Source organism: Drosophila guanche, unplaced genomic scaffold, assembly GCF_900245975.1.
Source record: "Drosophila guanche unplaced genomic scaffold, DGUA_6, whole genome shotgun sequence".
NCBI lineage: Eukaryota > Metazoa > Arthropoda > Insecta > Diptera > Drosophilidae > Drosophila > Drosophila guanche.
In genome coordinates, this window is record NW_022995755.1 from 1,654,288 (window position 1) to 1,667,286 (window position 12,999).

The 12,999-nt window shown below is 47.2% G+C and overlaps 3 protein-coding genes across 4 annotated transcripts; all 3 read right to left on the reverse strand.

Moving 5' to 3' along the window:
- Positions 1-1,159: 1,159 nt before the first annotated feature.
- LOC117589693 (E3 ubiquitin-protein ligase RNF5) lies at positions 1,160-1,830 on the reverse strand. Its single transcript, XM_034281853.1, has one exon. The coding sequence runs from the start codon at positions 1,737-1,739 to the stop codon at positions 1,209-1,211; it is 531 nt and encodes a 176-aa protein (XP_034137744.1). The 5' UTR covers positions 1,740-1,830; the 3' UTR covers positions 1,160-1,208.
- Positions 1,831-3,037: 1,207 nt separating this feature from the next.
- LOC117589663 lies at positions 3,038-4,331 on the reverse strand. Of its 2 annotated transcripts, XM_034281800.1 has the most exons (4): positions 4,234-4,331; positions 3,991-4,170; positions 3,620-3,934; positions 3,038-3,546 (listed from the first exon to the last, which is right to left on the reverse strand). In XM_034281800.1, the coding sequence occupies exons 1-3, from the start codon at positions 4,279-4,281 to the stop codon at positions 3,626-3,628; spliced, it is 537 nt and encodes a 178-aa protein (XP_034137691.1). In that variant the 5' UTR covers positions 4,282-4,331; the 3' UTR covers positions 3,038-3,546; positions 3,620-3,625. The 2 variants fall into 2 exon arrangements, with proteins under 2 accessions (XP_034137691.1, XP_034137690.1); XM_034281799.1 differs by having other exon boundaries at positions 3,038-3,934.
- Positions 4,332-10,543: 6,212 nt separating this feature from the next.
- LOC117589627 (cilia- and flagella-associated protein 299) lies at positions 10,544-11,448 on the reverse strand. Its single transcript, XM_034281715.1, has 2 exons — positions 11,082-11,448; positions 10,544-11,023 (listed from the first exon to the last, which is right to left on the reverse strand). The coding sequence occupies exons 1-2, from the start codon at positions 11,385-11,387 to the stop codon at positions 10,628-10,630; spliced, it is 702 nt and encodes a 233-aa protein (XP_034137606.1). The 5' UTR covers positions 11,388-11,448; the 3' UTR covers positions 10,544-10,627.
- Positions 11,449-12,999: the final 1,551 nt, after the last annotated feature.

Here is a 12,999-nt window from a genome sequence, read left to right on the forward strand (position 1 = left end):
ACTCATAATCACTGCTGGTGGGCAGGGTGCAGGGCACATGCCGCAGTGCAAACGCAGCTGTAATTATGTAATGAATAAAAGCCACATTACCGTTGCTGCTGCTGGCCAGCCGCGACGTGGGGAGAGGAAGGGCGCCTGCTGCCTGCTGCCTGAGCGGACCCTAAATGACGCTCTCTTTTCAAATGCTTAGGCGTCAGATACTGTAATTGAAATGAAAATTACTGCAGGCAGGCAGTCAGACCCCCTCCCCACACAACCCGTTCCCCTGTGTGTGTCGCACATAATTACGTATACGTCGTGTGTGCCAGCCATATAATATGTGAGACATTTTGGGTAAAAGACGAAAAGGGAAACACGGGGACACGCTCGTTGTCGAGCAACTTCCTGGGCGCTTTGTTGCGCAGCAAGCGGAAGATTTTAATGATGCCGTCGGCTGCAGTGGCCCTTCCGGCAGCCAACTGATGCTGATGGGATGCCGCCACCATTGCTGATTTAAATGAATTACTGCTAAATATTTGCCTCTGCTTGCTGCAAGTCCCAATTGGCTGGCACAAAAGGGAAAGGAAATCGATGCACGGACAGCCAGCCAGCCAGGATGTGGACTTCGCTCGTGTCTGCGCGCGTGCATCGGGGATTAAGTTTCTCCGCACTGGAATGCCATTTAAAATGTGCCAAAAGAATGGATTTTCACATGCGCGGAGAGTGACATTTAAGCGGCGATAATATGGAGGATTTTTTCGACACATTTGCCGAGACCACCAATTGCCAAAACAAACCCAATTCCGCCGATCATTTGCCCACAGAGCAGCGTGCTTGGGTTCTGCCTGCCTTTCGCTCTTCCAGTTATTGCCTCAAGGTGCAAGAAGCCGCTGAACTTCTGAGTTTCTGAGTGAGGCTGCTCTCAAGTTCTCGAAGCTTCAACATGAATGAAGTTCGCCGATTGAGGGCCAAGTTTTCGACCTTTTGGGTTGCTGCTGCTTTCTTTGGGTCCAAGTTTTGGCCAACTGCCGCCGGAATGTATTGTTTCAGCTGACTTTGCTCCTGTTGCATGCCACAAACTTCAACTTAGCCTTGCAGTTGATCAAACATTTTGGTGTTTGCGCCAAGTTTGGCGAGCTGCTGCCAAGCTTCGGGGAAACTAAATACAGCGAATAATTTCTGCTGGCTTTTTTGGTACATTTATTTTGTCTTTGGTTATTGTGCTCTAGTTAAACGAGCCACAAGAGGCACAGGACAAGGATGCACAGCAATTGGATCCACTTGAGGATCTGCAACAGCCGCAGAGTACGTGGATGTTCATGGCGCAGAGCTCCCAACACACTGTACAAATTGCGGCTGGTGGAGAGAAAACTATCACTCGGCTCGCAGAAGGTAAACCAATTGGAAACATTCTCATATTTGAAGTGGAAACCCGCGGGACGTGGCACGTTGCCAGGCTGGGCCAGCAGACTGCAGCCGGCCTCATCGTTGGGCCCATCGCAGTGCAAAGGAAAGATGTCCTCGTGCAGGATCAGTGGCCTCAGGCAGTGGCAGCATTTGGGAAACTCCTCATCATGCAGCTGCGGCCACAGGCAGCTCCAGCAGTAAAGGTGCCCACAGATGGTAATGACGCCGCAACGCACGTATTTGCCACACAAACAGCACTTGTAGGGCTTCAGTTTTTTGTTGCTGCGTCGCCGGGGCAAGGGACTGACGTTTCCTGCTGCCTTGGGCTGCTCTTCTCCTGCGGTTGGGTTCATTTCTCATCTACCACGGGGCTGAGAATTGCCTACAATTACTGCCGCAACTGATGGAAAAATGTTTGATAATTGTGAGCTGAAAGTACACAAATATAAAGGCGACTCGTTGGGGAACGTATAAATAAAGGCTGAGATGTTAGTTTACGTTAAGGCTTTGGCTACTTGATTTATTTGAACCTAACAGAACCTAAAGACTGTGGAGTTTTGGCTGGAAATGTAGAATTAAATGGAGTTGTTTTAGCTAAACAACGAGCATCGAGACCTTCCATTTCAGCCTCTAATCTTTTTGGGACTTTAAGTTTGCAGTTGAAAGTTGCGTGGCTGCGCCTCATGCTAAATGTTTGCCTCTCGCTGCCACTGGCATAATGCCAATGACAATTAGACGAAAGCTGTTGCAGCCAGGCCGCGGCTCGTAAATTTCGACCTACACACAGCGGGCACTGACAGTTGGGTAAAATCACAAAAAAGGACGAACAGGAGGAAGCACAAAAGCATCGCCAGATGCCAGACATATGTTGGAATAATTTGTGGCAGAAACTTTTGCAACTCCGCTTGTGCAGCATTTCAATTCTGACACGGCAATGACACGGACTGCATTCTGACTGCATTGTGGAGTCCTGCAGGCCAGCATTCGATGATGGTTGCTTAATTAACCCACATTCGTGATTGTTGTGCATAATTAAAAGAAAATAAGCCAATAAAAGAAGAGACAGACAGACAGGCAGACAGGCAGATAATAATAATAAAAGTGAAGCAAATGAAAACGAAGTGATCTGTTGGTACCCTGTAAAGGTAGCTTGGAGCTGCATAAATAAAAGAAATGAGGGCCATGGAAAACGTGGAAATTCAATGCGGTAAAGGCTGAAATTAACAAAAAAAAAAGGTGTGAGGGCTGAGGGCCGAAATATTGTTCATTAATTGCGACTTTTTCACATTTAACCAACTGACGACATTTATCAGGCATTAATAATTACGTGTTAATACGTGAAATGTGATTAAAATTTTATCAGCTTACATGAATCATTTTTCTGCACGCAAGCTGCACTTTTGCCGGACATTTTATTGCCTTCGTTTGGCTGAGAGGAGCGACCGACAGTCAAACAATCAGAATTTCAGAAGAGTTCTCGTCGAAAAGGGGTTTACGAGGCAGCACCAGGGGGCTCGGGGCATAACCACATGCGCTGCCCATTAAATGCGACAATAAATTCGGAAGTTCGCTCAGCTGGCGACTGGCGACTGCCAACTGCCGAGGACTGTCATGGAATTTACCGAAAATTTAATTAGTTAAACATTTTCAGTGCCAGTGTCCTTTTGCTGTCGTTTTATTTTATTTTTCAGTTAATTAAACGCACGCCAAACATTTCGCCATTCTAAATTGTACGCAATTAAATTCCAAATTACTTTCGACTTCAGTTGCCACAGGGCCTGGTTCCTTGGGCAATAACTTAGCTGGCAAATTTTATTGTAAGCTGCCTGCCACGCCAAATGTCACTCCTGATGGGCAGCCACTCGAGCGTAATTAGGCTGCTCCACCCACAAGCCCAACCCCTTTGATAAACATCCGCACCCCATCCAGAAGCTGCTGCTTCTCCCTGCAAACTTGACTTTAAGTTCGGATGGAAAAGCCTTTAAGTTTTGTGTTTAACTTCGTTTGTCTGCCGTCTGCCGTCTGCCGTCTGCCGGGTTCATTATGCAAAATGCAATACACAAGGAGCCATGTGAAGTTCTCCTGCTCAGACTGCTGCTGGCCTCAGCTGCTGGCAGTGTCTCCTGCGCTCAGACAGACACACCTGTGTGTGTCCCATGTCTGCGTATAATATTTATATTATTGCCAGGGCGGCGCCACATTGCAACGACATGAAATGAAAAGCAAACTTTACTTGCACTCAGGACTTCTGCTTCTGTTCCTGCTTCTGCTTCTGGGACTTGCGTGCCGCTGCTCTCTTGTGCATCTGAAGACTCAGCTTCTTCTGCTTCCTAATGATCGTGACAAAGACCACCATCAAGACGAGGAGCAGCAGCATAATGGTTAGAATCGATAGAGCCAGGCTGACGGATTTGCTGGCAACATCAAACGGAGAGAACAGGCCGCTGATGTCTGTGGATGCCTTGAACTGGGAAAAGGACAGCAGCTTCATGTGCGCAATCGCACCCACCAGATTGGCCACAATCATCAGCAGCAGCGTCAGCAGCAGCTACGAGCAGGAGGAAGTCGTAAAATGTGATTTGGGAGCCGGCACAGAGCACTCACCGCGTAACGCATGTGCTGGCGCGTGCGGGAGAAATTCGAATGGTACATCCAGGTGCTCAGGGCGTACAGGAGGCAGAGGTAGGCGGTGCCAACGCAGACGACCTGCTGCAGCAGCTGCTCATAACTGACATAAATGGGCAGAGTGTTGGCAAAGACGGCGGCATTCAGCACCGAGAGAAGCTGCAAATGGACACAGAACTGTGCTGGGTTGGGCTCAACAATTGATACTCAGGTGCAACTAACCGCCGACAGCATGAGGATAATGGCAACGAGCTCCTTTCTGGAGAGCATTCTTGCGTTTCTTACTGCGAATTTTCAAGGACTTCAACTGACTTTAGACTCAAGGCAACACGTTAAAACAAATGTGTTTCAGTCAAAGTCAGACTTTGGCATAATGTTGCCATTTGTTGCTCCCCACTTTGTGTTGCACTCTGCATTTGGTTTGCTGGATGGGTCCAGCCTGCCTGCGGCCAAGGTCGTATTGGGATTGGCAGCAATCTATGGCTTTGCCGGCCTATTTGATGTGCACAAAATCATTCAAAACAAATTGAAATTTCCATTATGGGCCTGGGCATGGGAGCTTATCTTACCCGTCCAGGCACGCACTCGCAGCATGCTGGCCCCGGGTTGGAGATGGAGAACGGGAACCGGCAGCCGGCAGCCGGCAGCCGGCGCTAATTCATCAACAGTAAAGGCAATTTAGATACTCATCTAACCGGATATCGACAGACAGGCAGGCAGGCAGGCAGGCAGGCAACCGACTCCATGTAAGCAGATACCGTACCCTCAGCCAAGTCCTAGTTGAGTCTCTCTCTCTCTCGTTCTCCCCCTTGTCTGTGGCGGCATCGTGGAGCGTCCTGCAGACAGAGTTTCATAAAATATTGATAGACGTGAAGTTGGCAGCGCAGTACCCTCTCCCGCTCTCCCGGTCTCCCGCTCTCGCTCTTCTGTTCGTGTCTGTCGCAGCCATAAATAATTTGCTGTAAATGCAATCGTGAGGTTATACGGGGCGTAACCGAGTCCAGCAACGGACTCATCGTGCCGTACCCTCAGTTCGGTTCGGGCCGATGGGTTGCTAGATACGTGTGTGGGTGGGTGGGCAGCCACGATGCTAATGGCAAGGCACACGGTGCGAAAGTGTTTCGTATGAATTATTCGCTGGTAGCCAATTTGGAGTCACGTTTACCAGCACAATTGAAACCGAACACCATCCTGAAGCTGCCATCGAACGGTGGTTGGATGGAGCCCGACTGGAGCCACTGCCACTGGCCCATCCCCCTGGCCCGCCGCTCCTCTTGCTGCTGTCGAAATGTTGTAATTTGTTATGTCTGCCACTGTAGCTGCTGCTGCTGCTGCTGTCCCCTGTCTACGGGTATCTTCGGTGCTTTTTAATAGCTATTCGCTGCCTGCTTTAGCCGTTTGACTGTTGTGTCTTTATCGCCACCTCCCCCTCCGCTCTGCACGCGCTGGCATGGTGCATGGTAATGTGTATTTAATGACCCCATCTCATGTACACGCCGGAACATAATGCTCGTGTACGCCGTCGTACGAGCACCCGTTGTCCACAATGGTCTCGGGCACGCCTAATGTCCACTGACCGACCGCAGGCATCTGGCAGTGGCAGGACGCGGATGCCTGACTGGTGCCAATAAAGAAGCCTCTCCTTGCGCCTCTTGGCACGCATTTCAATTTTGCTGCTGCTTCTGCTTCTCTTTTTCATTTTCATTTTTTGTTAAGCTTCATACATAAAACGTGAGCTCCAATGTGCGAACAAAGCATCCTAATTGTGCCCCAGTCCAGCTGTCGTTTATCTGCTATCTGTGATTATGAAGGGATGGCCAATTCAATTTGATATTTGAAATTTTACAGCTGTACATATGTACATACATGTGTACATAAATGTATGCCATGGAGCTTTTGAGCTGTTGAGTTTATAAATAGCCAGTGAGGTTCGATGTCGTAACTGTACAATTTATTTTGCAAACGAAATCGATCGTGGGTAGAGTCAAACACAGAAGATAATTGAAAGCTATTACGATCAGCTACCTGCAGGCTGACCGTTTGAATTGCCTGTGCCCTATGCAAAGTTTCCTTGTTGCGAGCGAGACAGAACGATGTAAAGAGAGCGTTGGAGCAGGTAGCGGCTGCTGTGAGCTGCGCACGAAATTTAGCTAGAGCGACAGAAAAGTGCGTCAGCGAAGGAGGCGGGAGAGATAGACGAAAGAACGGGCGTGCGAGAGAAAGCGATGCAAAGAGAGCGTTGGAGCAGGTAGCGGCGCTGCTAAGTTGAGAGCGACAGAAAAGTGCAGCAACGAAGAAGGCGGGATAGATAGACGAAAGAACTGCCGCTGCCGCGCGTAAGCATATGCTAGAACTTTGTATGTACAGTGAGCATTGAAAATAGCGAACAACTCTGTCATGAAAGTTCACTAAAAGTATATCCCAAAAGATACACTCCAAGTAATCCCCAATTAGTTGTGGATTTTGCAGCAAACAATCCGCTAAATTGTGTTCATTTGTAGTCTCACAGGTGATTAAATTACATTAACCGCCACTCGAGACGAGAGTGCACAATGTGCCACAGCTAATTAATATGTATGCTGCAGTTCTCTCTTGTGATGCCATACAATACGATGAGCCATGGAGCCCCTAAACAATATCTTCACAGTCGAACAAGCAATAACAATACTCTTGAGGGGACATAAGTGCCTTGTGTACTCGACTGCTCAGCTGACTGACACTTTCTCTCAAACAATTGCCCCTAATTGCAGACACTTCAGGGTAGCTCCTGCACAGTTCCTTCTGCTGCTTTAGCCATGCCCTGTCTGCCCTGTCGTCGCCCCTGTTCAATACAATTTTTATTCACTTTTCATCGCAACAAAAAAATGGAATATGATGATAGGAAGATGAAGGAATTTGCATAAAGCTTTTAACCTAACGATGCGACATTTGCTTTTTATGTGATTCATTGCCTCAGCTTGCTACTCTACAATAAAAAGTGCATCGACATCCAGTCCTGCCCCCACCACCTTCCGCACAATTATACAGCAATTTCCAACACAACAATCGCTCTCAATGACCATCAGCAGAGAGAGAGAGAGACAGAGAGAGATATAGAGTGGAACGAATGGCTGTGGCCAAGACTTTTGATTTAGAAACGGCACGGCCAGTGTCGGTTAAGCAGATTGATGCCATCACTGGAGTGGGTAAAAGCTTCCCCAATGGCCTGCTGGCAGGGAGCTTGACTTCTCCGCCTACGCGGAGCTGCTTTTATTATTATTCTCTGGCGTCTGCCTGCAACTGTCAGTTGAGTAATTTATAATGAAGTTTCCTTATTGACAATGGCAGGCGGGAGTTGCCCCAACTCGCAGCAGCATTGACGATTCTGATTCTGATTGCGATTTCGATTGCGAGTCGGAGTTCGCATTTCAGCTGCACTGATTTTAGTTGGCATGCATGCCGCTCGGCATAAATTATGGACAACAATGATGCTCCTCCTTCGAGGAGTGCGATGCAATAAATTGCGTGTCAAATAGCGACTCCTCCCACTCCCAGTCCCACTCCCACTCCACCTCCACTTTCACTGTCAGACAGGCAACTAACTAAGAAGTTGGCAAACCGATTGGATGGCAAACAAATAACAATCAAAATCACTTCTCGACCTCAAGTCGATTTATATGAGAAATCACAGCAGTGGAGGCCCTAATCGCTGAGGCCAGCCGCCGCATCATGAGATCGTCAATCGTTTTGATTTATTGCCATTTTATTTGCGCATATCCTTATGTGCTTTGCGTCGACTTATGGCTCAGGACACAGACCCGACTCCTGCCTGGCCACGACCCCAACCGCTGTCAGCAGCCGTCAGCCTATACCGGGGCTATTTTATTGTTCGATACGTTATCAGAGAGCAGTCCAACGAAGGCTCAGAAGATGGCAAATATCATAATTTTTGCAGGCAACGGGTCCTGTGTTTGTGTTTGCTCTTCCTGTCACAGTGCCGTGCCGAGCATAAATCTAAATTAAATGCCTTTTTGAGCAGCGGCAGGAAAAGAAGCGAAAAGGAAATTATTTATATTCAGCACATTGTCACTTGTTGTGGCCGAAGAAACCAGCTCGGACTTGGACTTGGACTTGGACTTGGCATCCATTGGGAACTGGGACTTGGACTGGCCTGCTCAGTGGCCTGCGGAAATAAATATTAATCATTGTGTAATAATTTTGTGCTGTCAGCTAAATTTAAGCAAAGTATTCATAATCCACAAGTAAGAACCGCTTTTGACAAATCGTTTTGCGGGCCAGCCGCATTAATATTTATATTTACGAGTAGATTCCGAGCCCTAGCCGCAGTCCTGTTCCTGCCCCTGCCCCTCTTCCTGTCCCTTGCCCGTGGCGATGCTCTTTGTGGCAGTTAAAATGCTTTTAAAGTTGGCAAAAGTTGTGCGTGTGCGGCATTCTCTGATTTGATTTTCCTTAATGCTGTTTTCATTTGTTTCTCTCAACTTTTTCCACAACTGTAAATCAGTTTTATCTGCGCCCAGATCCTTTGATGTTCGGGCGCTAGGGTTAGGGCTGCGGATGGGCATGGCCAGAGTAAACGAGATTGCAATAATCAAAATGTAATAAACAGGCCGAAGAGATTCCTTCACACATCTCACGGACACACACACACACACACACACACGTGAACAACGTGAACAAAAAGCGCTTTCAACTCCTGCTGGATCCTGGGTCAAACAAAAATGTTGCTTATGCATGGGTCCTGCACGAGTACGAGCTGCTTGGGCTTTGTCCTTTGGTTGACTCTTAGCATTCGATGCACGTAACGCATTGTTTGAATTTCATGGCGACTTTATGAGTTTTGTAATCAGGTTTGTGAGCAAACAGACCCAAGCTCACCCACACACACACACACATGGACACCGACACACACACACGCACATGCTAGGTCGTGTTAACCTGGCCATAAATATTGTTTCTAGTCGCCAGCGCTTCTATGTGGGCGTGTTGACAAGTCGGCCGCCTGTTAATGCTAATGAAACCTGAGCGGTGGGGGCTCGAATCGTGAGGCGTAGGTACCTGGAGTTTGGGCTTTCCTCCTATTAAGCCATTTTGTGGTCTACAAAATCCACTTAAAGCGTCTGCCGGCCAAAGGAAAATATTTTATTGCAGACATTACCTGCAAGGCAGCCCTCGGACCCGAGACGGGCATTGGGTAAAAATGCTCTACAATGTGATTTATACGAGTATGCACTGGAAGAGCACTTAAAACTAGACACACAATAGAGACTAGCCACACCCCAACGCCTTTTGTTGCTGTTTGCTGCCACTTTTGGAGCACTTCCAGGGCTTATGTAGTCAGCGACGAGCTCCCGCCGCCCTTGGCTGTGGCAGTGGCAGCCGCCACTAAACAAAAGCCGCCTTGCAAGTAGTAGCTAGCTGATGGCCAGAAATTAACTTAGCAGCAGAATTAGCTACTACAAAGTTGCCCGGACGAAAGAAACAATGGAACCAGAGTACACTCACCCACTGTGTGAGAGAGAGAGAGAGAGCGCGCCCTGCCATGTCGCCAACAAGCAAACAAAAACAGATTCATTGTCCCACCTAGTCCCGTTCGATCCCATCCCATCGCATCCCATCTCATTCCCAGCTCTGTTTGCATGTCTGGCTATCGGCCGTCCACTTCGAAGCATTAAATAAATATTTGCCATGCTCTGCAGGAATTTTGAGCCCACAGTGCCAGAGCCTACAACATATCCCCCAACAAGGAGGAATATTCTAAATATCGTATCATCAGCATTTTTCGATAGAGTCGCCCCGGACATGGGGCCACGTCACACAACAGCCCTGCGGTCTGTGGGCAGTCCGGGGCTTACCATTTATTTTTTGATTTGGGTATTTAAGGTGTGGATAGATGTGTGAAGGGCGGCCGTGCGTGTCCGACCAGATGGTTTGGGGGCGGGGGCCAGTGTCAATATATGAGTAACCCTGAGTGAGTGTGCTGACAACTTGGGTGGCATTTTGCTTGCTACAGCAATGCAATATATAGCTTATAGCAGATGAACTTAACCGTAAATGAACGACAGTTATTGGTTTCTATACAAAAGCAGGGGTCGGCCACGCAGGTAGTCACATGCATAACTGTGTTTGTATGCACACACAAAACACACGAAGTCACAAAACGTTTCTTGCTTTATTCGTTTTAGAGCGTTTGCATGCACAGACAACAGACACGAAGTCACAAAACGTTTCTTGCTTCTCTGCCGCTGCAGCAACCGATCAATTGTGAATAGGCAACATACGAAGTTGTTGCTCTGCCGCTGCGTTTCTTCGTGTGCATAAGCCGCAGCCACACTAAGCTTTTGCGCTGTGCTTGCGCTGACCGCGCTGCCCGGGATATTTTCCTATGCACAGTGCATGCGACGCAGGTAGAGGCAAAAGCAATCACACCATACAGCAGGGGAAAGCCCATCAGTCGCTTAAGACCAATATATAAAATAATATTTCTGCTACTTAAATATATTCAAACCACTACAGATATTATTTTGTATCCCTATCCAGCTAAAACTCTGCCATGCGTTCGCTTCTAAAATAATTGTAATGCACTCGAATAATATTAGAAATGGTTCTTAGGCTAGTTCTAAGTTTTCTTACGGACAGTGTGATCGTAAAATGTCATGAAGCCATACAATTTGGACTTAATCATGGTGCGATGGACATTGCTGCTGAAAGGGTTCTTTCTGTTGGTTACCGGAATAAACTTGTGATCGCCTTTGTGTATGAACAGAAGACCATACTCGGGATGGGCCACAGTAGTGTAGTTGTCATTGTCATTCGCGAAGATCTTACGGCTGCGCCAGTCATAGAAGACAATGTCGGAGGGCTGGGGACGCAGTAGTTTCCGCGTCTGAAAGATGGCACGCCAATTGACGGCATTGGGTCCATCGAGTCGGTAGTTCCGCAGACTTGCCTCGAAGTCTATATAACCGGATATGGCAAAGCCGCTCTTCTGATGTATCTCCAGGAATATTATGGTCTAGCGGGGGAAGTCTGATTCATTGTATAATCATTGTTTACTTTACTCAGACTCTCACCGAGATCTGCTGCTGCACGTTGGGAGCCTCGCGTTCGGCCAGCGCCACCAGAGCCGGATCATCGCCCTTCAAGTAATGACTGTAGAATGCATGCATCACGACTGACGGACGCAGCAGCGATTCCACTTGTTGCTTGGCTATTAGAAACTGATCCTCCGTGTAAACATTGCCATTGTCGCGATAACCAAGCTTCGTGACCGTTCTAACTGTCTTATGGCATGGCAAATAGCGATAGTCCTGGACTATGGCAAACGACCTGAGATAATCCTCGTAATTGCTGAACTTGACCACATTAAAGTCGGTCATTGCGCTAACAAATACAGCGAAAAGTACTTGTATTTAAATATTTTAAACTTTTTTAGTGCTAGTTATGTTGTTTAACTTTTAGTTGTGTATGTGTGGCTGACTCTAAAGTTATGCGTTACTACTTTGATGTACAATATTTGTTGAAATATTTTACTTGTTTTCCCATGTTCTGTTACACAGCCGAACTTTTCGTGCTATTTTTCATTAAATAATTTGTACCAAAAACTGGCGCACTGTGAATAATCCTGAATAAACAAAAATATGTCCTTCAGCGCTGCAGTAGATGACCCGAAAGCTAATCCCAAACACGCTACGGATGTTACAAGCGCACACACCGCAACAGCTATATCCTCAACAGCCCATATGTATATCCTAAAAACTAAGAGCCGTGAGTCCATTTAAATGTATCAACAGCTTTAGAGCAATTTCCTCCCCGAGCACGCAGCTAAACAGCCAAACAGCTGTCATAACAAAAGCAAAAATGTCCAATTCGTGCTCAACATACGAATCGGAAATAATTAACTTGCATGCTAATTAGTTGAATTATCAATAGCAGAGTAAGTATTTGCGTGTATTTGCCTCGGGTATTTATTGACATTAAATCGACACGCGCCAGAGCAGAGTTGGGAAAGAGCATTGCGTTCCGTGCGTGTTGTTTATGTCCCCCAATGAGTTGTCCGATGGCTGAGATAACTGAAATGTGTTTTAGTTGCATAAATCCACACACAGCATACACACCATGGTGTGTATTTAAATATATATCAAGTGGCAGGGCCTGCTGATATTCGTTGTTATTTACATCGACCCAGGCACAAACACGCACACGTAGGCCATCAACAACTGCAATATCAGCAAGCTCTTTGCGAGTGTAATTTAGAGCCTTCAAATAAATCATCAGGTCGACCACCCACGGCCCACAGTCCACCAACCGAAAGCCCACATGCCCGCAGCGCGAAGCCAACAACCCACAACCCACAACCCACAACCCATGTCCCACAGTCCACATGCCCACAGCCCGCAGACAGACCCAAATCCCATCGTTCCCACTCACTCACTCACACTCGGAGACAATTCTGTAAAACACTTTGAGCGTCCTTTGCCACGCCTTGGCATGTGTTGAATAAATTTATTGTTGTGCATAATGCTGGCCAAGATCGCAAACTTAAAAAATTTCTACTCACAACTATGAATATAAAATGCATCTGCATTTTGTGTAGAGCAGCGGCTGGCTGGCTGCAAGTGCACTCCGTAATAGATGTGCCCTCACATGTGTGAATGATGACAGCATTTAAGAGCATGAGAAATGGCAACGCGACAACGCGACCCGCAAGTCGTAATTATGAATATTAATTTCAGTGTGTGAGCTGAGAAAACATTTTCCACAGCAAGGATGGCAGGCCAATCTCCCCGCCAAGCTATGCAAATAGACTCAAAACTAATGGCGCAAAAAGGAGTCCATGAATACATCACACAAGATTAAGTCCCAAATGATGTGAAAAAGGGATGAATGCGCAAAATTGCCTGACTCCACACAAACACTAGCAGAGTGAACCTAAGCAAATAGAGGCAACAAATATTCAGAGAGAAAGTGATACGTTCCAGAAAGGCTCTG

What these genes read in the sequence shown, in the direction of transcription:
- LOC117589693 (XM_034281853.1), bottom strand. Translation starts at nt 1,739, where the DNA reads ATGAACCCAACCGCAGGAGAAGAGCAGCCCAAGGCAGCAGGAAACGTC.
- LOC117589663 (XM_034281800.1), bottom strand. Translation starts at nt 4,281, where the DNA reads ATGCTCTCCAGAAAGGAGCTCGTTGCCATTATCCTCATGCTGTCGGCG. An exon ending in TTATCCTCATGCTGTCGGCG is followed by an intron (nt 4,171 to 4,233) that starts GTTAGTTGCACC and finishes GTCCATTTGCAG; the next exon opens with CTTCTCTCGGTGCTGAATGC. An exon ending in GCCAGCACATGCGTTACGCG is followed by an intron (nt 3,935 to 3,990) that starts GTGAGTGCTCTG and finishes TCCTGCTCGTAG; the next exon opens with CTGCTGCTGACGCTGCTGCT.
- LOC117589627 (XM_034281715.1), bottom strand. Translation starts at nt 11,387, where the DNA reads ATGACCGACTTTAATGTGGTCAAGTTCAGCAATTACGAGGATTATCTC. An exon ending in ACGTGCAGCAGCAGATCTCG is followed by an intron (nt 11,024 to 11,081) that starts GTGAGAGTCTGA and finishes TTCCCCCGCTAG; the next exon opens with ACCATAATATTCCTGGAGAT.